This window comes from Tinamus guttatus, unplaced genomic scaffold, assembly GCF_059628265.1.
Source record: "Tinamus guttatus ecotype Peru unplaced genomic scaffold, ASM5962826v1 Tinamus_guttatus_pri_ptg000272l, whole genome shotgun sequence".
NCBI classification, from domain to species: Eukaryota; Metazoa; Chordata; class Aves; order Tinamiformes; family Tinamidae; genus Tinamus; species Tinamus guttatus.
In genome coordinates this window covers 1758613-1783745 of record NW_028288806.1, presented here as the reverse complement: position 1 = coordinate 1783745, position 25133 = coordinate 1758613, and the positions used below count along the sequence as shown (strand labels likewise).

Genomic DNA, 25133 nt, shown 5'->3' with positions numbered 1-25133 from the left:
TTTCAGTCTCTCACCTTCTTCATACAGGGAAGGGAGGAATGTTACAAAGGCCCAAACGGAAAGGAAATGCTGAGAAAGAAGTTAAGGGAGAAGGACTCAAGCCGGCCACCCCAGGGCCTAGTGTTGTCTTGTGTTACCAAAATAGCTCACTACGTTCAGCTGAGGGGCTCCCAACAGGACCGTGTTGAGAGCCTGGAGGAAAGCTCCACGCGGCAGCAGGCTGAGCTCAGCTTCCCATGGGCCATCCCAGCAAGCAGGATCGGGATCTCTTGCCCTCACAACTGACCTCTTTGCTGTGAGTCTACCCTTGTGCAGGGGATTCTTTCAAACCGTATTTTTATTACTGCTTCTCCATACACTCCCATCCTTTACACCTGTCTTTCTCTCTGCCTTACACACATATCTACGTACCTCTCCCACACACAAACCCTCTCCAGCAATATCTGCTTGCCAATTTATCAGCTTCTGGACACCCTTGATCTACAAAGCATCTGGCATGAGCTTGCATGCCAACCAGTTGCTCCTTTTACCGTGATATAAAGAAGGTCACTGTTTTCAGGGACATGAGGCTTTTTCACAGTATGCTTCCCAAAGGCTTTTACCAAGATTATCAGTGTTATTGTGCAACGGATTGATGGAGTGGGTAGAAGGTGGCTTAACAAAATGAGCACCAGGGAAAAAAGCAGAAGGGAAGGGACAGCTACAAGGACATCTAGGGAGGCCCAGCTGTGGCAACCATGTCCCTGCACCAGGCCATGCTGCTCTATGCATGGCCACGCACTTGCAATGCACCATGCCTTCTGTGACAGCGTAGCACACTCTGCTCTTCCTGCAGAGATAGGTGATGATACTGGACAGTGAAAGAGTCCAGGCTGGGAAGGACAGTTCATGGAAGCTGCAGGTCATAAATCAGACGTTTCTCTCTGATAGATGAATCCTTCCACCTTGTCTCTCTACCTGTGCCTTAGAGACACTTTAGCTCCAGCTCTGTTATTTCAGAAACTTGCAAATGCTTGGCCAACATAGCCTCCTGTCAGCATGTATTCCAGCTGTCACTAGAGCTGGGACTCATGTGCCAAGGGGCTTCAGCAAAGGGGGTGCAGGTAGAGGCAGGGGTGAGAGAGGCAAAGGCCCACGTGCAAGAAGCTAGAGGTGGCGATGCTCTGCCCAGCACCATCCTGGCAGGAGCCTGGTGCTGCAGTGGGTGCTGGCACCCATGGGGTCCTCAGGCTGGGGAGACAGTATCTCCAACTCCAGTGCAGGATGGATCAGGCACTGAAGCCAAGTGAAGCTACTGAGGCCAAACAACAGCATAATAATAACATCAGTGAAGCCTCACTCTTTAAATGAAAAAAGACAAGGACCAGCTATAAGCTACTACCTTAACTTTCTCCTTTTATTAGTACATTTTCTTCCTACTGTGAAGAGAGAGTGAGAAATACACTTGCCTAAAGTAAAAGAACTTGCAGGTTGCAGCTACAAGGAAAAAAATGTAACCTTTCCTTTTTTTTCTCTCTCTCTTCAAGATAGCTTTCTCTAGGATGTTTGAATTGGAACTATTAAACAAAAAACACTGTGAATTTTCTCTTTTAATTCACACTCAACCTCTCTGTATCTCCAGGGTCTTAAGAATAAGCCTGCTTTAAATTTTGAGCTGTGAACCTCAGCTGTAAACATGCAGCTGCCAGTGGGGAGTACAACCTCCAGATGCCACAGAAATGGGGTACTCAGTCTTAACAGCATCAGGCCTTTGCCCCTGTGATCACGGAGGAGAGCAAAGCAGTAGTTCCAAGCACAAGAGACCCCAACCAGGCTGTTAGACTCATTAGTTCAGGTCACTAGAGGGAGACACAATAACACACACATAGTCCGTGTCTGGCACTCAGTGACACCCTTTTTAGACAATTTGCTTTGCTGGAGTTGCCTGTTTATAAGAGGATACAAGAGTGCTTAGTGGCAGTTTCTGCTAGGGAGCACAAGGTTGGTTGGTAAGGAGGGAGGGATGATTTTCACTCCTAGCTCCACCTTCTCTCAAGACTGGGTTGTGGAAGAGGGTAGAAAAAGAAAAGCCTGACATTATTCCTTAACGCCCCAGCAAAACAAGAGCATCACCACTGAGAAGCATCAGCCTTGAGGTGGTGACTGTATAGTGCTACATGATATTAGGAAGTGAAGTAGAAAAGTGCTGTTCTGAAGGTGGCGGAACACTGGACACAAATTAGCTCCATTAGCTCCAAAGCATCATGGAAAAAGACCCCATACACTCTAGCTGACTAGAACTGGTGCACCCGTAGTGGGAGATCTAAAAAAAAAAAATGGAGGCAATTCTACCAGGCTTCATCTTCTTGGTAAAGAACAGCATTTCTACACGGCAGGAAAATTATTAGCTTGGTACAGAACTGCCACATCTCCCACCAGCAGGACAGAAGATATCAGAGCCAGAGATGGAGCAACCACATATTGACCAGAAGACTCCAGAGGTTCCTCTCCAGGAAGCAGGCAGCAGGCAGCAGGTTGAATTCGTCCCTGGAAGCAGCCTTATTTGCCTGTTCTCCAAAAACACCAAAATACATACAAGCAGGCCTTTCTCTCCCTCTGTGCCACCAGGAGAGAAGACTGAAAATGCATCAGCCGCATTGAAGCGTCACTGCAACCCCCAGGGACTGGATGGGACCCTCTGGCCATAGGAGGGCTCTCTGTGCAGCAATGTGCCTGTGGGCACAGAAGGAAGAAATCAAAGCCCTCCTGCATGCTGGGGAGAGAGAAGGGTTGCAGGAGTCAAGTCTATTACAAGCAAGGGGGTGGGAAGGGGCCCTGCTGGTGGGCCATGCAGTAAGAAGAGAGGACTTTTAAAAGTAAAGGAAACAGAGCCAAAGGAAGTGGGAGGCGAAGAGAAGCTGAAACAACTTTGGATGCCTTATGGAGAGGCCTTGAAAAAGCTGAAACTCTGGCTTGTTTCCCAGGCTCTTTGTGAGCCAGCATCCTTTTTTTTATCCTCCCCCCCATAATGTTGGGTAAGATGTAGTCTTGTACAAGAGAGACGAAAAGACTTCTCACAAGAGTCCTTAAAAAAAAAAAGAAAAAAAAAAGGGAAAAAAAAAACAGAAAAAAAATCAGAAAAACAGGGAACGCATAGGAGGCACAGTGAGAGGTCTCTATGGCTCTGTGGTAGGGAAGAGAGACCACATTTCTGGCAGAGAGTATCTTGAGGAAGCAGAAAAAAAAGCAGGGGAGTGGAAAGAACCACAGTTAAAAAGCATTAATTGCCTCTCTAAGTTCCTAAATATTGGATCAAGCAAGTACTTTGTAAATCTTAAACTTCCTGATCAGGCAAAGCAGGGAGTAGGATGAGACATGAGAAAAACTAGTGCAGTAACAACACACACACAAATCACTCCTTTTTCCTAAAAACTGTTTCAGTAAGGTTTTTAGAGAGTGGCACAGAGACTAAATCCAAATGGTTTAGAGAGAAAATCCCCTTCCCACTCATCGCTCCTGAGTGCTTACAGGGTTGGCTGCAACGACTCCAGCTGAGGGTTTTCTGGTTATTACCTTTCCTGTGCAGAAACTGCCTTTTCCTGCACAATATAAAGGGCAATAGCAAAGTTTTAGACTTAAACAGCAAGGAGAGGCAAACAAACATTAGACCAGAATGTCAGAGGTGCCTATGTAAACGATATGGCCATCTTCAGTCTCATAACTTCAGAGGATGTTCTGCTGTCCTCACAGCCAGAGTTCAGCCCTACAAGGAGTCTTACACATGCTGAAGAAAGACAAATGAGTGGGGGTAATAGACAATCTGCCTCTTTCAGGTTAGGTTTCATTCCAATCAGTAGTAATTGAGGCCAAAGCATGATTTTTAAAATTCTTTCCAATATTTTTGTTGTAAATAACAAGAATATCCAGATTTGTTCACATTATCCTCAGCCATATTCAAAGTCTTTGAGTCTTGCCAAGTTCTCATCTTTAAATAACTTCCTATGGCAATGAATTCTACAGCTGTTCATAAACATATTACATGTATACCATCTCAATTAGATAGAGCATGCAGGCACTCTTCTGTATTCTCCATCCCTTCTAAACTTCCCAGTTATGGTAAATTCTCTAAGACTCAATGAGAATTTCTAGCACCCTCCAGGGAGAATCAGACTGGCATATTTGACAAGCCTTCCCATCTCCTTTCATTTTATGCTGTGACATGAAACTTAGGTGTTGCAATCAATACTTATCTGCTTTGCTCTAGACTGGTTTTTATACTGTGATTACCACTGTAAAAACTAAGCTCCTTTTTGAGCCAAAGTGGGTATCTTCAGAGTGTCAGGCGGAATTTGAGTGAATCCAAGCTCTTCTCTTCTGTATTAGACTGCTTCGCCCTGCTGAGGCCATGGAAGCTGGATCAGGAATGAAATACCTGCAGTTTTTAAACACACATTTCACGCTGTCACTACTCTAGGAAAAGGGAATTCTTTGCAGCTCATCATGGTTATGCAGAAGCAGTAGAAACATCACTTGTTCAACCTTGACGCAAATCCTGTGGACATGAGTACAGCTTTGTGTCCCTGCTGCAGCCTCTCAGGGTGCCATGACATGCAGGTGCCGATGCCACAACACCTGCCACAGGCACTCGGGAAACCCCAGGGAGGTTTCAGCACTGATACCTTGTTGGGAAAGAGAAAAAGAATGAATGGGACTATTTCTGTTAGCTTGAGTGCAAGATCCCCAAGGCAGGTGTTCCCTTTCTTCTCTGTTTGCCTGCCAATGAGGGCAATGGGCTTGGCAGTGGAAGTCTCTGGGAATGCAAAGAACTCACAACAACTGTCCACATCCACATCACAAGCGACTACTCTTCAGGGCTTCTGACAACAGAGGTTTGATAGCAAGTATAAATATGTACATGAATCTTTTTCAGTCAACCAGGCATCTAGCATGCCTCTGAATAAGATGGAGAGATGAGAAATCGTAAATGATAAACCCTCTGGATTGTGATTTAAGCAGCTTAGAGGTTGGGGGAATTCATGCATTAGCCTGAAAAAGTGTCAGTCAAGAAAGACATGAAGTAAAACTAAGGTGAGCTCAAAAGCTGGCATTGACTACCATCTGTAAACTATCTCACTGTGTTCTTTTCTTAACTGTGTAAGTTGTTTGGTATACAATCCAGGGAAAACAGAGCATCTCCTAATATCACTGACCATAGATGGGCAGGCTGTCCATGGCAGCCCACATGGAACCTGTCAGGATGATGAATGATACATGGTCCAGATCTGGGAGTTTGCCCAGGCTGTCTTGCAGCAGCTGGAAACTTGATTGGACTGCATTCAGTGAGGAACGAATGATCTACACCTTTGTGGGTCACAGGGCCTGGACATCATGAGTTAATATTAAGGCAAAGAAAGCGACAGGACAAGACCTACTCCTTGCACAAAGTTACAGAAAGCAATCTGGGTTCTGCCCCTTTCAAGGGATGAGAGACCCATTCTCTCATCTCTTGAAATGGGACCAGAAAGACAAGAGCTATGCCCCCGTGAAACGTTGGCGACTGTTAAACGCATATCCTTTGTGTAGGAAACCATCTGTACTCATTCTCACTCTGCCCAACGCAATTCAGAGGGCTGCTACGGTCTTTTCCACGGCCTGCCATCACAAACCAGGATGCCAGCAGTCATAAGGCACGGCAGGCTTAACAAGCCTGCAGCTGAGTCCTGACTCGGAGGGGGAGTGACAGGGCTGTGGGCAGGGAGAAGCAGGGCCAGGGTTGGCACTACAGACCTGTGCTGCCGCAAGAGAGCTCTGCAGGCCGCAGCAGAGGAGCTAATGAAGCTGTTCGTCCTATTAAACTACCCACAACTATGACCAGGGTGCCCATGTCCTGCAGCATAATAACCTGTCAGATAACAAGGAAAGGGATCTGGCTGAATATCTCTTCTCTGCCTGCTCTGTCAAAAAAACAGTTAGTCAATCACCTGAAAAGGAATGGAGGAGGAGAGTAAAAGACTCATGTTGTTCCAAGAAATGTCATTTCTGCTTTCATTACCAGACACTGCTTGGAAATAAAGGTGATCTGTATTGTCATTTGCCATGTGAATTATTATCTTCCCCCTTACCTCCCTTTCCCCAGACTCCAGAGCTACAACCAACAGCAATAGCTACACTTGAGCTGTTTAACAGGGAAAGGAGAGAGGGATTTCATATAGGTTGCTTCTGACTTTTGGACTTAGAGCTTACGAGATAGATGCCTGGTTCAACCACTCACTGAGGGACCAGGAAAGGAAGATGAAGCACTTCTGACAGGGAACTTTTAACTTCACAAATAGGCAAATAAGTCAGCTATAATCACTCCTGAGGCCCATCAGCTCTTAACTGAACTATCACACGCATCTCTACCTTCTTTGCATAAGTAACAACACTTTGCATTTGTATCTCTCTTCCATTTCACAGCCAACAAAAAGTAATTCATTTCTCTATCCTAACTCAGGTAATAAGCCAACAAACACTATTGATAAAGTCAACAAGTGAAAGAAAGAGCAGACAAATTTGCTAATAAACTCCTTGAGGAGAGTGCACAAAGTAATTTGGCCCTCTTGCCCCCAGTATGAGTTTAATTTCACAAACTGTCCACTTGAAACCTCCCACATGAGCTCAGAAACACTCATTCTTCCAGCTCTGTAGTCACGAGTTTAACTGCAAAAAGATCCATGGAGAGAGAGGCAGATTTGAAGCCCTTACAGTGATCTAAAATAGCTCCTAGATGCATAGCAGATGATTTCAAAACTAGCATAAATGGAGCCAAAATGCCTAACAGTTCTGGAAAAGGGAAATTCCAAGACAAGACAGATGTTTCTAATGGCAATAGCTTTGGGATAGATTTGGTATTTATATAAATTGTCAATCTCAAGGAAAATATTTGCATGAGGCCTCACATCCCTTATTTTGGGACAAGTACCTTACTGGTCTACATGGTACACAAAGCCACGACATCTGCTTTGAAGCAGTCCCTCTACAGGCATAAAGAGGTAGCAGATGGGTTATGATGGGGGAAGGAGAGAGAAAGGGAGAGCAGCAAGCAAGGAGATACAGTCGTGATAGACTGGAGACTACCTGCCCTTTATCCTGGGCTCTGGCTGGACAGGAAGAGGGTATCTGATCGGCTCCACTGCAGGGACAGGTCTCAGAAGGAATCTGATGCACAGTGAGGTAGTGTTGATGGTGATAACCAAAAATGCCTCCAAGGCAGCAAGAACAGGAGGAAAAGCATGCATGTGTATGCTGGAGAACCAAAAAATTAGCCAGGGAAAACCAATCCTGGAACCAAAGCAGGGATGGCAGTCCTGTTGTGAACCAGAGAGGATTAGCTAGAGGGGAGTTTTGCTCTGAGGAGCCTTATAAATTGAGATAAAAAGGTTTGCGTCTAATACAATAGAGTAGGCAGTGCAATTGGAAATAAACAGAAAGCACAAGCATGCAGCCGAAGTGATGAGTCAGGACAGGAATCTTCACATTACCGTTCTCCACAATGCATCTGATGTATATGAAATATTAGCTTTCATGAAGATTTAATCTGGTATCCCTGTAATTCCCTTAACTCAAACAATGTTAGACTGAGCACACTGAACAGCTAGAAATTACTCCCGCTTGAATACAAGAAAGAGTTAGGTGGAAGCGAGGACTGAAAGACTGATGCAGCAGTCAGATGGAAGATTCAGTAAAAAATAAATCTTAAAAAATTGCCTCTTGGAAGTTAGCAGATTGTGAATATATAACTTAATAAAAATGAAAAAAAAAAGTCTCATTTCCCCACAGATCTCAATGGCACAGCCATGCTTAATACTGACAACAGCAGAAGAGGAAGGTCAGGTGCTAGATGATGGCACCACAAAAGATTGGTGTCCCTTTTTGGTACATCAGCTCTACTCCCTCTGCCTTTCCCTGGCAGTCCTTCTCTGTCTTCTCTTTTCCAACACTCCAAGAAATAGGCCAAAAATACAAGCTGCACAGCTGTCTTTCACATGAGAGCTTGGGAGGACTTTGGTTTGGCTGAATGGGTGAGACAGGAAACCTAAGTAGCCCAAATCGGCACCCCACATTCATGGATGCAGCTTCCAGATGCAGCACTTGGATTGAGCCTTGTTCCAATGTTGCTTTCTGCCCTTCTCCCTTTAGCCTGTTTCCTACAGCTCTCCACTCCTTTCTGGCTCTTCATTTGCTTGGTCAGCTTGGCTGTCTCCGGCACACAGAGGAAGCTTGTATTCTGCCTACCGCAATCTCTCTTTCACTGTACACATACGGAAGTATCACAGAACCTTATTTATACTGGGCTACCAAACGTTTTCCCCATCCATTTCGGATGAAACAATATCTCATAGCAAAAGCTAAAATATTTTTTCTCTAAAGGCCACGGTAGAAAAGAAGAAAAGGAACCTACCTCTTGCTTCCTTGCTACTAATAGACCTTTAAGGGTGGAACATCCTTGCAACTGCTAATCCCACAGAGTCAGAGTATTGAAAAGATGTTCTCTTTCAAGGTTTGCCACATTCTGGACCATGAAAAGTGCCGAAATGGGTTCTTTGTTAGCAGATAAATGCCAATGAATACTCACTTTCTCTGTTTCTCCCTGCCCTTCCCTGATCTTGCAGGACAAATGCCTCCTTTGCCCATCTTGAAAAACACAGGAAGACTGTCTGCCAAAGGAGATGGTAACATGAAATCATCTGTGTTTATTTGCCTCCCCCGTTCAAGGCAAAGGAGGTAGAAGCAAATCCCCTGGTTTTGGAAAGATCCTATTCTGTGTAGTATTTAAACTCAAATCCTTTCCCCCTGGCAACAGCAGTGTTTTTGCTTCACTCCAGAAGGACTTTTTTCTCCATGTGCATTACTACCAGTAGAGATTCAGACTATTAGATGAAGCCCAAAGATAAATGGAATTACAGGTTCAATTCTGCAGAGCTTCTACTGATGTAATTTCAGTTGTTCCTTGGGACAACTGGGTTATAGTCCCTGGGAGATCAGACTGTAAAGCATGTTGCGGTGCATTTAAATTCCTTATGACTTGTTTTACAGCTGTCTCAGTGGCTACTGAAATTCTCTCTGGATATTGGAAAATGAGACTACTGCACAGTTCATAAATCATCAACATAGCGCAGTTGGGTACTCTACCTGTTGGGGTGAGGTGCCTCCAGGTGATGACAGGCTCAGGACGCCCATTTGCCATGCAAACCAGGGTCACGTTGCTACCCTCATTCACGGTAATGTCCGAGGAGATATTGGAGATCTTTGGTGGAACTGCGAAGATAAAACAAATTTGAACTTCATTAGCCACAGTTGGGGAAGGGAAAGACACTGAACGTCTGTCAAGGCATCAAATACAGAATCCCGGCCTCTCCACAGTGAGGAAAATCAGTTCAAGTTCATCATTCTTCCAATGGCTCCGAAATATAAAGAATACAGAAAATTATAGCAAATAGTGCTTTGCTTTCAAGAGTGTGCACAGGGTGAAGCAGCCAGGAGGGGGAAAGGAAAATTAGAGCAGAGATACAAGCAAGGTCACAGCTGAGTCAGGAAGTATTGAGAAAACGTGGCCTTCTTGCCTCGGGAAGGCTGCCTGCATCGACTAAGGATAGCCCTCACACAGTGCCTCAAAAACCCAGCAGCGCTGACTGCTACAGGGACCCGTTAACAGGAAACCAGTGCAGTTCACATGAAACTCTCATGCTGGGGGCACCAAAATAGTATAATCAGAAAAGCATTCCTGGCTCATGCGTTTTCTAGTTAGTTTCTGTTCTTAATTTTCTTCTCTGGGAACCATCTCACAAGGGTTCCGCGGTTTCAAGGAACTACAGATAGAAACGACATTTGCTGCAACTGTGATGTTTTTTGCTTGGAAAGGTTTGGGCCCTCCATCAAAGAGCATGTCCGAGTGCCCTGAGGAAATCTGGAAGGAGTATGCAGGGACAGTGCACTGTCCCTCTTCTCCAAGTGAATTTTTACATTCCAAGTCATCCCAGATGCACTTCTATTACTCCGGCAGAGCGTCAGGCCTAGAGGCACAAACCAAACACACGGAGCACAGACTCAGGGGGTGTTCTCACGATTGTTATCTCCCTCAAACACCTACATCCCATGCTGCTAGCAAGGGTCCTGTTCTGCTCAGGTAACCAAATGCTCACCAGGAAACGAACCAAAGAGTAGTGAAACTTATTTCTGTTGCCCACCCTCTGACCTGCTCAGAACCTGGGACTTGTGCCACGGATGATGGAGCTATGCCACAAGGCACAGTAGAGAAAGCACAGTGGAGTCCTTAACAACTCACTTGGATGGACGTGTCTCACGTTTCCAAGACCCTTATAGACCCTCCATGGAGATAACTTAGTTGTGTACTGTGGCCATCTGAGGGACTGAGCTGATCCTGCTGGGATCTGAACTTGTGACTCCAGGTACACAGTGTGTCTGATGTTTCAGCCTCTAAGCCCTCCCCTAAGGCAGAATAGGCTGTTCCAATCTTTCCTTTCTCACATTAATGTCTCGCTTCCATGCTTCATACTCCAGAGGAGGTGAGGGAGTTGGACTAAAAAGGAATCTTCTTTTATTTATTTATTTTATTTTCAGCTTTTGAATTTGTGTGTAGCGAGGAATGAAACAAGATCATTTTCTGCTTTGCTTACCACAGAGTAAACAGACAGAAAGCTCCCCTTCCCCCTTTCTGGCTGGCATGGCTGATGGACCTTCTGAGGCAAAGCTAGATGAGATAGGAAATGAAGCTTACAGAAGCAACTGTCTTCTACCTGTGCTGTTGTATTCACAGGAATACTGTTTATAACCCACAGCTCATTAGCCCTCTCTGTAGGCACCATGCTTATGGACAGGACTTTAGCATCCCTGAGCACCAGGACCCTTTTGGAGGAACAGGTGCTCCTGAGCAGGGACAGGATCTGGCTATCAAAGAGAGGCAAGAATGTCTGCCAGCAGGCTCACCAACCTAGCTGAGAAGGGATTTAAAGTAGGTACGTTAGGAAAGGATTGTCATAATATGGAGAAAAGTGATAGCAGTGAAGGAGCTTTCACATTCCCTTGGAGAGCCAGCAGCTGGGGACACATCTCAAGCACCTATGCACAAATGCAGGCAGCATGGTGCATGAACAGGAGGAGTTAGAACCACATGCAGATTTGCAGAGCTATGAACTCATTGTAATTACAGAGATGTGGTGGGATGGCTCACAGGACAGGCACACTGTGAGAGGTGGATAGAGTCTCTCAAGGAAAGTAAGGTTTGAAAGGCAACCAAGAGAGGTGCGCTCCATGCAAAGAGCAGCTGGGGTGCACAGAGCTCTGCCTTGGATGTGGCAAGAAGCCAGCTGGGAGCTTAAGGGTAAGGATGAGCAGCTACCACAGAGCTGCTCCCCATGGTCAGTGTCTGCTGCCAACCACCTGATTAAGAAGAGGGCCTAGATGAAGCTTGCTGCAGACAGACAGAAGAGACTTCACAATCCCCAAGGCACTTCAACCGCCCTGATATTTACTGGAAGGACTCCAGCAATCCAAGAGATTTATAAAGTGTGTTGATGACAATTTTTTGATGCAGGTGATCTACAAGCTCACAAAAAAAGGAAAGTGGCATGAAGATGCGAAGGTCACGGGAAGCCTTTGTCTGCAGTGACCATGAGCGACTGTAGAGTTTAAGATCCTGAGAGAAGTATGACAAATACTATAATCATATCCTTACAGTTCAGGAGAGGAGACCCCAACTTGTTCAGGGATCCTTTTGGAAAGATCCAATGGAAAAACTAGCCAAGAGAGCAGAGAGCTTGAGCTCTTCAAAACCTGCTTCCTCAAAGCACAAGAACAGGCCAGGTGACTGCATGCCAGGTGCTAAGAGAGCCAGAAAGTCTTTTTCCCCCCGTTACCTTTGCCCTCTCTCATCTGTGAAAGGTCGTGGTGACTGGGGGAGATACCTTATGATGAAAAAAGAGGCTAATTTCACACCTATCACCAAAGCAAGGAGGAGGAACCAGAGAACTGCAGGCTGGTCCTCATTCCCTGAGAAAGTTATGGAACAAATTCTACTCAACGTAATTGCCAGGCACATGAGGACAAGAAGGTGTCAAAAAATAGCCAGCATGGCTTTACCAAGGACAAATCATGCCTGACTAACTTGATTGCTTCCTACAGCGTGATGACGGACTGTCATCACAGATACGATGGGTGCAGTGAGTGCAATATACCTTGACTTCAGCAAGAGCTTCGACACAGCATTCCTAGGATATAGTGTGGACAAGTGGATAATAGGTGGGTGAAATGAGTAATGGGCTGGAGAGTAGGGCTCAGAGGGTGGTGAACAGCAACAGCAAGTCCTACTGGTTATTAGTGGCATCTCCTGGATTGACCCTGGAACTAAGACTGCACCTGGGTCCCCTTCCCTGGGGTGGAAGGAATTTCAGTGTAGGGATACCTGCCTCAGAAACGTGTCCGTGTACATGGGAAGACATAGGAGGGATGGAACAGAGTAGAACAAGCATTGCTGGAGAACAGTGGTGTTGTCAGAGAATTTGATCCCATCATGTTGAGGCGTGCATGAGTTTCATGCCTTTAAGAGAGAAACATTTCCTACCTACTCCCCCTTTATCATACACCCATGCCTGGAGTTCAACACAGCAAATACCTGACAGTACTAAAAAACAAACAAACAAACACACACCAATCACACGGTGGCCTCAAAGTGAGTAAATACCCTTGGCCACTGATACCTCAAGACTGCCCTTAAGGCAGCAGAACACCCCAGCGAGCTGCAGGCTGGGACTGTTGCACCAATTTTGGTACAGAAATCCAGATTGCTACAGTTATTGCAGGGAACAAAGCAGCAGAGAGGGCCATACCAGTCACGTAACAGCACGGCATATAGCCTTTACAGGGCAACGTGCCTCAGAGCTGCAGCCAAATGTGCTGGAGAAGACAGAGGCTCGCAGGCTTAGCCTGGGGAAGGAGCTGATGCTTCTGCGAGACTTCTGTCCCGGCTGCTGCATCAGAGGACATGAGGACAGAGGCTTAACAGTGCCTTCAGCACAGCCCCTCTGCGGCATGCTGGCGAACATGGGCAAGGCTTACAAACACGCATAAGAATCCTACAGAGGCAGGAGGATTTAAGCCGGTGATTATACCACACGTTTAGGTGACTTTACCCTAACCTCAAGGAGTTAGCACTTGCATCAAGGGGAAAAAAATAAACAAAAAAACCATATAACAAAACAACAAAAACCATGTTCCGGACTAAGTGAAAGTAGGACTAGCAGATGGAGCTGTAGGTCAGTTGGAGGCTCTGGCAGAGCTACGCGATGCCAGACGGAGAGTGGAGCAGAGAAGAGCAAAAACCATTTCTGGGGATCAGCAGCAGAGCTGCTGTTAGGACACGTGCACCCTGCCACTTTCCAGAGCCGTCAAGTCATTTTAGTTTGCAGAGCATCAAGTAAACTCAGCAAATACAAACAGATCTGACCATGCAGACCAAATGCCCAAGAGGAGGAAGATGTGACCAGATGGCCATATCTGGCCTGCCACTTTTTCAGATGAGGGAGAAAAGGGCATCCAAGGCTGACATCCTGTGGGGGTATAATGGTTGGTTCCTTTCAGCTGCCATCCTGGTCAGAGGGCAAGGAAGGTTTGAAAGGAAGGGGAACCGAGCAGCAAATAATTTCACTGTGAATTTAAAACATGGTTGTGTCCACTTCGAATGCAGAGACAGCCTGTGTTAAAAATGACTGCATTTTAGTGGACAGTAATTTCACTCAGATAAAGAAAAAGGCAAAGACTTTTAATTCTCAGGGTGTCAAGCCAGTGTGTTAAAATGCCAAACCTGTCAGCACCAGCACCAGTTAGCTTTGCCTCCTTGGCACCTGTTGTTACTTTGCATACACCTTTTTAGGACAGCCTCAGAATGAGAAGCTTTGGCCTTGTTATTTTTTTTCCCATGTGTGTGTTATGTTCTCACAGCTCCCAGGCTGCTAGAAGTGGGACTGCTGAGAAGAAGCTCTTGGCCCCAGCAACCTTGGGGTGTCACAGGCCCCCTTTGGTGGACACCACCTCTTGGTGACTCACCTGAGAAACTCTGCACATCTCACCTCTCTGGCCACTTAGCACAGCCAGAATTACCACACACTGGAGACCCATGGTATGAGGGTGACTACAGGTAAACTGAGTTATTAGGGAGACTGAGGAATTTTCATATTCTAAAAGCTTTTCCTTCCAGAGGCAACCAGGGTGCCACCGGAGCCTTCTGGTTTCAGCAACCTTGGGAAAGCACTGCCAGGCAATCTGATATTACCAAAATAAAAGGACAAAACTGCCAGATCCCTTCCTCTCTTTCAGCTTAGGTGTAACATGGGGCATCCATTACGCCGTGCTTAAGACGCCACCACGTGAGGGAGGGCCCGGAGAAGCCGCCTGCGGGAGGAGCGTCGCATACGGTGCCGGTGGCGCCATCGGAGGGAGGTTCTTTGCAGCGACACACGGCTCCATCCGTCCAGAGACAGGGCGCCTGCAGGGCTGGAAATTAGCTCGGAGAATAACGTTTCAAAACCCACATATTTCTTTCTTCAGCATTTCGTGTCTGTGGTGCATTTCTGCTGCCAGCTCAGCATCTCATCTTACGTGTCACTTACAACAGATAACATAACCCCAAACCAGCCGACAGTCCTTCTCCTTGAGTACCTCCCATCTGGGAGAGCAGGGCCAGCTATGGGGCAGGAGCAGGGCGCTGGCTGTGGGCTGCCCAGGGTCGGGAGAGCTGGGGGAACCGGGGGGCAGGTGGAGGCAAGGGCAGAGCTGCTGTGGGACCTCAGACGCCAAGCAAAACACAGCGGCAGAGCTAGGAAGGCGAGGGCTGTGCAGAACCTGCTTGCACAGAGCCCGTTCGAGTTAATTGCCATCAATCCTTCACTTTCCTGACAACTGCAACTCACATTAATTTAAATAATAAGGAAGACTGAGACATGAAAAATAGAACATACTCCCCCAGCGCAATCACTGTTGCTCCTGAGATGAAAGCAAGTGATTTGTTTCCACAAAACATTACCATGTCTCCAAAACACCCGCAACAGCAGTTACGACACGAGGAGTAGCACATAGGAGGCAGCAATGAAACCACAAAACAAGGAAACACAGGATCTGCCATTGGTATCTCTGCCCTTTTACCAACAAACCCTTTGGAGCTCTAAACCCCTCCTGGAGCATTACCTGAGGGCACATGGGCTAAGCGTTATCATTGAGAGCTATAAAAGCAGATCAGGGGAGGGTGCAAGAGCGCTGATGTTCTAGGAAAGAAGCTGGTCCAATGACCAAGAGATGCAAGCTTGTGTTTATCGGGCCAGGTGCTGAGCATCTTTGCACAAGCGCAGCTCAGGGATGCACCAAGGAAGCATCAATGCTGCACTTTCCACAGGCTATACCAGCCTTCCGAAGGCTATACCATTTTAGAGGTGTTTTCTGACTTAATTTAGACCAGAACTGACTGTGTTACAACCTGCAGGCAGTTCGGATATCTGCCTTTTAATCAGTGCTTCTGGACACAGCACATACACAGAGAGGCAGGACTGGGAACTGCTGCTTTGCACAAGCAGCAATCTATACCACTGTATCGGGCAGCACCTTTGGGCCCTGGTGCTGGTTCTGTGATGGGTTTTGTGATGCTTTACACAAGGACTCAGCCCAAGGAAGCTACAGGAGCAGGATGGGCTTGCAAGACAGGGGCTAGTAATCTGCCTGGGGTACAGCAAGATGACAGACAGAAGGTAAGAAAGAACATAGAGATCTGGTTGAAAGATGGCTCTGAGCCCTGTAAAAGCATTTACGCAGTTCACAGTCAGACTGTCTGGCTGCTTCCTTTTGGCAAGCAAAACTTTGCACAAGACCATGAGTTACAGTCTTACACTCCAGGGCAGCTATTCCCCACTCTATAAAATTACAAGAATACTTAACCGTTAGCTATTCCGTTATGAAGTCAAAAAATACATTAAAAAAAAATCCACAGAGGTCTTATTCCCACTCTACAGACATACAATCCCACAAAAGCTACTTAATTTACCCAAGAAACAGAAGCAAACGGTACTGAAAAAAACAAAAGCCCAACAGCCCCTAATCTCCATTTAGGTGCTCTACCTGCTTGTCCCAAGAAGAGCACCTTGAATGCAGACCAAGGAAGTCACCCCACTTCCTTCCCTTACATACATCTTCACCAGTTACTTACATCCTCCAGGCTCTTTATTTTTATTTTTTTTTTTTTATTTTTTTGCCTGTTAGCAAGCAGGACCCCCAGCTGTCAAAAACTAAAGCTCTCACCTACTAATCCACAGAAGTGCCCTGCTTTAAAGGGCAAAAAGGAAACCTCAGGACATCTCTCTGAAGCCAAAGGAACTTTAGGGCCAAGCCCTCCACAGGTGCCTATCTATTAGCCTCATGACTCCTCTTTTTCTTGTCCCCAGCTCCCAATTAACAGCACTTTGCAGCAAACACAAGGAAGCTGATAAGCCCCAAGGCAGAGGTGGGGGGAGATGCTGACCTCCACATGGCCATTGAGTGCTTTAGAGCTGCCACCTTGCTCACCACAATTAGAGGTTCTTTCCTGGGGCAATTAATTGTAGCAAATTGGCCTCATTAGTCCCCATTTAGTTAAAATGTTAGTGGGGAGGGAGGGCAGGCTTGGAGAAGGGGTTGACCTGCTATACGTAGCTCCGTGGTTTGATTTTCCTCTTCTGCGTGCAGCGGGCTAATCCCGGCTGCTTCCAGGGTGACAAGAAGCAGCCTGTGGCTGCCGTGGTCTGCCTGGGGAGCGGGCTGGGGCCTGGAAAGCAAAATTCAGGCAGCCTCTGGGATGAGCACATTAATGTTGCTGAAGCACTTCACAGATGAAATGCGACATGAGACCTGAGATGTGTGTTTTTTTTACGGTCTGATTCATGCCATAAACTCCACCGGAGAGAGAAAAAGCTGTCACTAGGGTGGGAGGGCAGAGAGAAGGTTGCTGAACTCCAGCTTCACTTAACAGAGCGGATGCTGAAACGCTGCTCGACCTCTCTGTTCTCGTAGGCTGGTTTCATCCTGTCAACACCTCTCACTGCTTGAAAACTTTTGGTGGAGGAGGGGATAACTTGGAAGATTTGGGGTTATTTTTTGCTTCATTATTATTTTTTTTAATCCCCTGAGAACCTGAAACTTCTCAGAATATACTGTGCTGTTTTTATGGAGTGTAAAAATTCTTTCTCTGAACAGCCTGGAAGCAGAGCCGCAAACAGGATGCTGGAAATGAAGGCCATGTGGAAAGCCCCCCGAGTCTGCCGAGCTGGGCAGTGTGTCAGAGAGTGTTTAAAAGAGACAAAGAGCCAACAAGCCACAACTTTCTACCCAAAGCAAAGCTCTGCCTCACGTGATACACAGTAAAGTGCCTGGGCTGTATTTTCTGCATAAAATTGCATGGCAAACACTTTCACTACAGTCTTCCTTGATTGAGAGAAGCATGGAACAAATTTGTTAGATCATCCCCTCTGTGAGACATTGGAAAAGTCAACACAGAACTGGGCTCTATTGGTCATAGTAATTCCTACTGGCTCTTTTTTAAAAACTTGTCTCCATGAAATTACCAAAGAGATGAATTATTTCACTTCCTGACTGGAAGAGAAATAGAGAGAGAGGAAAAAAAATATATGTATATATGTCAGCCCAAGTCAGCCTCCCTTTCCAGTGCATTGATGTGACGCTGTGGACCAGGGATAAAAGCAGCCTAAATTCTGCTCCGAATCCAGCACCTCGGCCATAAACCTGGACTCCAGCCTTCTACCCTACAGCAATCCCAGCTCTGGGTCTGCAGGACATGGAATATTGGTCCTTTGCTACAAAACTTCTTTGTTTTCTTTTAATTAACATAGCAAATTTGTGCACCCCTTCTCTGCAGGTCACCTCTTTAAGGGACAGCCCTGCACGTTTGCCATCCGTGCTGTCCCTGTTCTTTCAGTTTGTAAGACTGACTGCAAGAGGTTCATGACTAACCCTCCTAGAGAGGCCTGCTGTGAAAGCATGGCCTTGTTCACAAGACGTGTAAACAAGAACAAAACTGCTTGCCATGCTAATCCCACAGGATTAACCCTTGGAATGGCGCCTAATCCCAAATACTTTAAGGACTACAGCTGTACACAGCTTTCAGTGTTTGGATTTCAAGTGTATTTATGCCTTCCCTTAGATCATTTTTATTTATTTATTTATTTTAATCCTGGAAGTATTTATTGATAGGACTGAAACAAAACAAGATATTTTCTCGTGTAGATAATATCAACCATCCTGGGAAAGAAATTGAGAAGAGATCTTAGCATTCAGGTTCCCCAAACAGATACCTGAAAGCGTTATTAAGGAAATCTTTTTAATGGAAATATTAAGGGTGTTGCAGGTACATGAGATGTAGCTGAGACCTAATACACAGCATTATTTACCTTGAGTCAAAACCCGGGGAGCTTCCCCTCGGCTATTAATGACCTTTGGAAAGACTCCTACATAGCAAGAACGGGTGATGGCTTCAAGAAAGCACTGGAACAAGAACAGGGAGGCTTTATTAGCCACTTGGAAAAAAAAAGCGCCAGATTAAGGTTTTCTGACTGATTCCCAGCAGTCCTTGGCTCCTGCCCGTTAGCCCTATCTTTTGGGAAACGTGCTAAGGAGCATGGGCCAATGTGGGAGGGCAGCACAAAGACTAAGTCACACCAGCGCAGGAGCTGCCTGTTCAGGGAGGTTTTCTGCAGGTTAGAGGTGACTAGGATGTCATCATTGGCAAAGCTAAGAGCTCATGCTGAAGGAAGACAAGACTGTCCCTCAGAGCTTTACAGCAGTGAGAAACAGAACCAAGGTTGTGTTTTGTTGTTGTTGCTGTTTTTGGTTTTGTTTGGGGGGGGGTTTCTTTTTTTTCCAGATCTGTGTTTTTGTTTTTGTGCACATCTTTTGGGACAGATGATAGCCCCGTCACCAGAATAGCCGCTGTGGATGACCTGATGGCACTCTACACACTAGCTGAACAGGAAAGGCAGTTCTCCAGTTCCTGTTCTTAGCTGCCCATGGGATATCCCACAGCCTCTCTGACAGGCCCCGGTGGGGTGAACGCGACACTCTAGGTGTCTCGTTCATACCACACACCCAAGGGTCTGGCTGGGTTTCAACCAAGCCTGAACGCTCCCCTGTGACAAGCCTCTCGCCCAAGTCAAATGCACATGGTATAAGTAAAACTGCCTTTATTTGGCAGGCTTCCCTTCCCTCTGCACTGAAACCAGCCAAACGGAGTGGGAGAGCTTGCTCTAACCGTCTCTCGAGATTGCTTTTAGGCTTCCAGGGGAGCCAGAAGTCAACGTAGCATTTTGGAAACGCTGGCTCCGCTTGCATCCAAAATGATAAAGAACTAAAAAAATCCCTCTATTTGTGCCTTTTCAGACTCTGAATAAAATTCACAGTTGTGTTAAAGACACAGATATGGACAGTGCTGCATATTGTCCTTGCTCTGCAATTCGCCAACTCATTGCCTAGGGAAGCAGTCTGATAAGAAAACATTGCTGTTCTCCCAGCAAGAGGATTCACTTTGTCCAGTTCTGTGAATGACGGGCAATATATAATGCAAGTCACCATAGCTGCTTCATTGAGTAGTCAGTTCAACAACCAGAAAACTAATGTCTTAGCAGACAGCAGCTGCCTCTTCTGTAGCTGAAAGCCCCATCAAAAAACATTTAAAGCAGAAATGAACCTCAACCATACCTCCATTTCCAAATAATCCCCAATTTTGAGTGTGAAAAGACTAAAAACGGAACTCCTCATTTTTTCAGACATCTGAGAAGGGAAAGCCAGGATTTCAAGACGAATAATCTCTCTTTTTTTCAGACATCCACACAGATTTCATCCAGCAGGGAACAAGGGAAAATAAATACAGTAGTCCTGCAGTAAAGTCATCTTCCAACTATGGGAGCACCTGGCTGGAGCTGAGCTGTGTCTGTGCCGAGCTCTTTCCCACAGACCAGGAGAGATAGCCAAGGTTTCTGGGTGAGCACATTTCCTGCTGCCTGAGTGTGCTGCCAAAGCAGAGCGCTCTGTTTTGGTTCAGCCACGTGCAGCAGCACCTTGCGCTCTTGGCAGGTGCCCAGCGCTTCCCCTTCCAGGCTTTGCAGGGCCCTGCTGCACGGGGCAGGCACCCGCGTGAGCCTGGGGAGATGGATGCCAAGGGCTTTGCCCGGCACGTGCGTCACCGGTGCCGTTTCAGCTAAAGAAGAGGCACTCTCAGCTTGCCGGGCATACGGCTTATTCCTTGTAACCTGCAGTTCCATCAGGGCACATAAACACACTGGCTGTCCCCTTGTCCCCACTGGGGTTCAGATCTGCCCCCTTTCAGATTGGCAGGAATTTTTTGATAGCCTCTCAGTGTGAGCAGATTGAGGTACCTGGGCAGCAGATTATATGCTAGGATTGCAGAGAAGTGCAGGGAACCAGAGCCTCCAGCACCCAAATTCCAGTGGAATTGAACGGAATTAGCAACCTAAGTTGTTCCTAGAGTCCAGGACTAGACTGATTGTCACATGCCTGTGCCTAGCTGCAGCAATGGGGGTGCCTGGGGGAATGAAGCAGATGGGATTTTGTCAGGTGATTCAAAACAGTATCAAACTGAGAAGATATAGGTAGACACTTCTTTCAGGAGGATAGGCTTACAACTGGAAAAAAAAATCCAGCAGCTTTATTTTGACTGGGACAAAAGCTTTACAGCTTCTCCTAAAGTCCTGCAAACAAATACTCACCATCCTAAGAAATGGTGTTACAGACTGCAAAGCAGGAATGAGTTGATTTGCCCTGCTGATCAAAAGAAAAAAAAAAAAAAAAAAACCCCAACCCGACAGGCATAATCAAAACTGCATAGGATTCCACAGAGCATGGATTGAGAAACCAAATTCAATGGAAAACACCACCTCTATTTCTCTACTGTTTACGGCACGTCCACATCTGAGCATCTGCAACTTTACAGTCAGGGTAAACAACCTTGCTCAAAAGCAAAGGAGGAATGACTCTGTGAATGAGCCAATAGACAGGGTACCCTGGGCTCAGTGACTGTCCTGCCACTCTAGGTATAACCTTGAGCAGGTCACCCAGCTTCTCTGAGGGTCTGCGCTGCTGCTTCCAGTTGGAGGAGATGTCAAGGGAAGTGCTGTTTACAGGATGCATGCGATGCTCCGAGCCACCTGATGAGTGTCAGAGGAGGTGCCGTGCCCTAACATCTACAGCTCCAAGGAACGAGCCGGAGCAGGAGAGGAGGGATATCAGCAAAGCCTCAGTCCATTAAAGGGAGTTCCCTGTGAGAATATCATGGTGCAAACCTCCTTGGCAGAGCACAGCGTGCAAACCCAAGGCAGACCTTGCCACGGCAGACACCACAGGCCTGATTCTTCCCTGCTGGCATAACATGAAGATAAAATACTTCTTTATAAGAAAAGTGATTGTGCAAAACACAAAGGAGGAGGGAGGCAGCCCTGTGGATCATAACCATAGGATAAAAATCAGGACTCACAAAACTTTGTGAAAGAAGAACAGAAGCACAATCAATATGGTTAGGGATACTGATGGATGAGAGGAAGACACTCATACACTTTCTGTTCTGATGGTCATGATATACTGGAGCCTGCAAAAATATTTCCTTAAAGTACAAAGAGCGATTAAAGAAAAAAAAAAGAAAAGAAAGAAAGAAAGAAAGTGGAAAGAAACTTTGCATCAGTACACAATGATGAAAACTGTACCAGAGCCTAAGGAAAAGCAGAGATATAATGGAGATGGCATCACACTATGCATCAACCTGCCACTGGATCAGGCACAGACATTCATGGCAAACCGACACAAGGGATGCAGCCCAAATACAGTATGACACAATATCCTGGGCATATGCTTGATATATGGTGGATTAAATGCCACACATACGCTGTCCTGGGTAGATCCTATCTAGTTCTGACAGATACCTAAGGGATCTGTCTCTTTCTTTATACACTTTGGCAATTTCCGTGTCAACAAAGGATGATGGGACTGGGGGGCGAGAAGCAGAGATCATTTGCTACTCTGTTTAACAGAGACTTTATCCCCTGAGGGATTTTGTCAAAATGTTGGATTTCTTCTTAAATGCTATTTCTACCTGTCTATACACATTTGGGGAGAAAAGGGGCTTTTCTCTTTCTCTCTGTCCCCATGACACAACACCTCACTCTTCTGGAGGTCCAAACCAAGCTTAAAGCAAATGCGGCTTTTCTAAGGCAGTTTGAAGACTGCTACCCTCTCCCCCTGTACCTCCAAGCACATTGCAAAGAAAAGCAAATAGCCAAAGTACTGTAAAGCCCAATTCCTTTCCCCCTGTGGTGAGCCCCATGATTGACGTCTTCGTTTGTCAGCAGAGACAGGCTGTCCTTACCATGAGATAGCAAAGTATCACCTGGGGAGACCATCAGAGACAGAGTTTGGGAGTGAGAGAGAGAGGAAAGAAGGGAATGGAAGAAAGAAAGACAGAAGGGAACGAGAGAGTTGAGGAGGGAAGAAGAGGAAAGGAGTGACTGAAGTGTGTAGCGGAGAAGAAGACACGTAGCACCTGATGGTGTTACCTTTGCCAAGACGGGTGTACTCTGCCAGGCAAATAAATTCACTGAACTGAGAGTTGAGAATGGGGGAGTGCTGATGGAAGGAAGAAATAAGAGTCCACTTAAAGACTCAGAGCAATTTATTAGTTACCTCAGAAGGGAAGTAGTGCCAAAGGGGAAGGAGAAGTGCGTCCCCATCACTGTGGGCAAGAAAACTGGTCTCGGATTCAAGTTGTAATCAAGTTGGATTCAAGTTAGATTCAAGTTGTAATCAAGTTGGATTCAAGTATCAAGATTGATAGAGCAAGAGACCTGGTTCAAGAAGCAGCAGCACAGGAGACGGTCTCGCTGGAGTGCAAGGGGAACACTGCAGACATACACCTTTACATAGTTCTTGTTTCCTCAGGCTGGCCACCCCTTGATGTGTTGTGGGAAGACGTGGGCAATAAGTAGCCAAAAACACCCAGTGTGAGAGGAGGCGAAGGACACTAAGCATGGGCAGCATGTGGGGCTGAGAGAACGTAACAGAAAGCAAAGATGGCAATCAGAGCTCTGGCACTGTTAGAGGGACACTGTTATAGAAGGTGGGGCATGAGCTAGAACCTGCTGCCAACTTTAAGGCTGGGAGTGCAGCACTGAGATCCAGACAGCTCCGGCTGGCTGCTGTGTGCAAGCACTGTGCTAAGATGCTTTCCTCAGCTGCAGGACTAAGGGGATGGTCACTAACTTAGCAAGGGATCCTGTGCATTTCTTATAGTAATGGGGGGAACGCACAGACCTGTGTGATTCCTCAACAGTGAGTGAGTGAAGTCTGCCAGGCTTGACTGAGGAACTGGAAGACTAACTGCAAGATGCTATTGTTAATACCAGAAAACAGCACACAGAGCCCAAAGCAGCCCAGACAGGGATAGGCATACACTTGCTCTCCCCCCAGCTCCTGACCCATGCTGTACTCTCATTTCAACATCCAGAACTGAGCGCCATGTGCCCCAGCTGTTTGGTCTCTACCTCCTTGCTCCCTTCCCCTTTTTTGGCCAGGTCACCATTCCCCACACAAAAGCTTGCGCAGCCCCTGTGTTCATGGAGGATGGTCTGTTCTTACCAAAAACTCTCTCTCATCAGCCACAGAGCCTGGAAGCTGCAGAGGGCGATTTTGAAAGCAATCTCAGACTCCTGGCCACCTCATTTGTAACTGTGACATGGTAACATTCACCTGACAAAACGCATCCACTGGCCCTTCCTTGCAAGCAGAGCTGATCTCAACCCACTGGCAGGTGTTGCACTGAGCAAGTGAAGGATGCTGCCTGCTCGGAGGCCTACTGCTCTGCTGCCACTTGCTCTACTGATGCCCTAGCCTGGGGCAGAGGGAGGGAAGGGAGGAGGAGGGTAAAAGATGCCTCCTTCAGGCAGAGACAGTGGAAACATTTTCTTTGCACAAGGAGAAATTCTAACCCAGTCACATTTGTGGAAAAGCTACCTTTTACGGCTTGAGTGAAAAACTGAAGACTTACAACTATCCTGCATATCCGGAGAACAAGCGCACAAGTGTGTGTGTGCATATGCAGAGGAGTAATATTTAGCATAAAATTATCATATATGAACAGTTCTTTGTGTGTAAATATATGTGCACACGCACATGTATACATACACATATTTGTGTGTGTGTGCATATACATATACACACTCTGTGTGTGTACAGATATACAAAATACATACATACTTGGACTGTGTGTACAGGTACACACACAGACACAAATATAAATAAATACACACATCCCTCATTTTGAGCCCCTGCAAATTCTTTCTTTCTCAAGAGCTCTCAGCTGGTGGTTTGCAAGCTGCTAAATTGCTAAGACAAAGCTGCCCTGGCTGCAGTACCCTGAGTTTTACAGTGCGGCTCTGTTGGTTGCCTTAAGTTTGATATCAAATGAGAAGAGGGATCTCACTGTGGCAGGCTCTGCTCTGATCTGCCTGGTCCCCACATCAGATGAGCCATCTTGCCCTCGGGCTGCAGCATTGTGCTGAAGCGAAGGGCAGGGTTAACCTGCCTCTCTGTGTGCACAGTGGAAGCTGTGCTTGGCCTACTGGGAAATCACCGCTATGTCCCTCATTTGAACAAACCGGGCGTTTCTCTTCTAGAAGTTGTGATCTTTGGGTTCATGTAACTTCGTTCAGATGATCTTGCCAGTTTTCCCTCTATCTGAGGACACCCTGTAATTTCCCAGGGGAGATACTGCCAGTGCATAGTGAACATAACCCTCCTGGCAGTAGGTTTGCTCTTCTCCGGAAGCAGTCCACGAACTTTATGAGATCCAGAAAGGTGAATAAAACTAAATGAAGGAACTGGGAAAAAGAAGGGCAACAACAGATAGGCTGGTGCTCTGCTGAGCCTCCAAGCAGCCTGCAAAATGCCTCTGAGAGACCAGAAATGTCCCATCCATGTCCTTCATACATTCTGCAGTGGAGTCTGGCTTTTTTCCCATGATGCCCAGTACCTGATATTTCAATTTATACACACACCCGACCTGCTGG

The 25133-nt window shown here is 46.4% G+C and overlaps 1 protein-coding gene across 3 annotated transcripts in view; it reads right to left on the bottom strand.

Annotated features, from left to right (window-relative positions):
- The window catches only part of LSAMP (limbic system associated membrane protein), a 952895-nt gene that overhangs the window by 98169 nt on the left and 829593 nt on the right, over positions 1–25133 (bottom strand). For all 3 annotated transcript variants that reach the window (XM_088527273.1, XM_088527272.1, XM_088527274.1), the window contains one exon: positions 9151–9276. In XM_088527273.1, coding sequence (XP_088383399.1) covers positions 9151–9276 — 126 coding nt within the window. The remainder of the gene's footprint in view (positions 1–9150; positions 9277–25133) is intronic.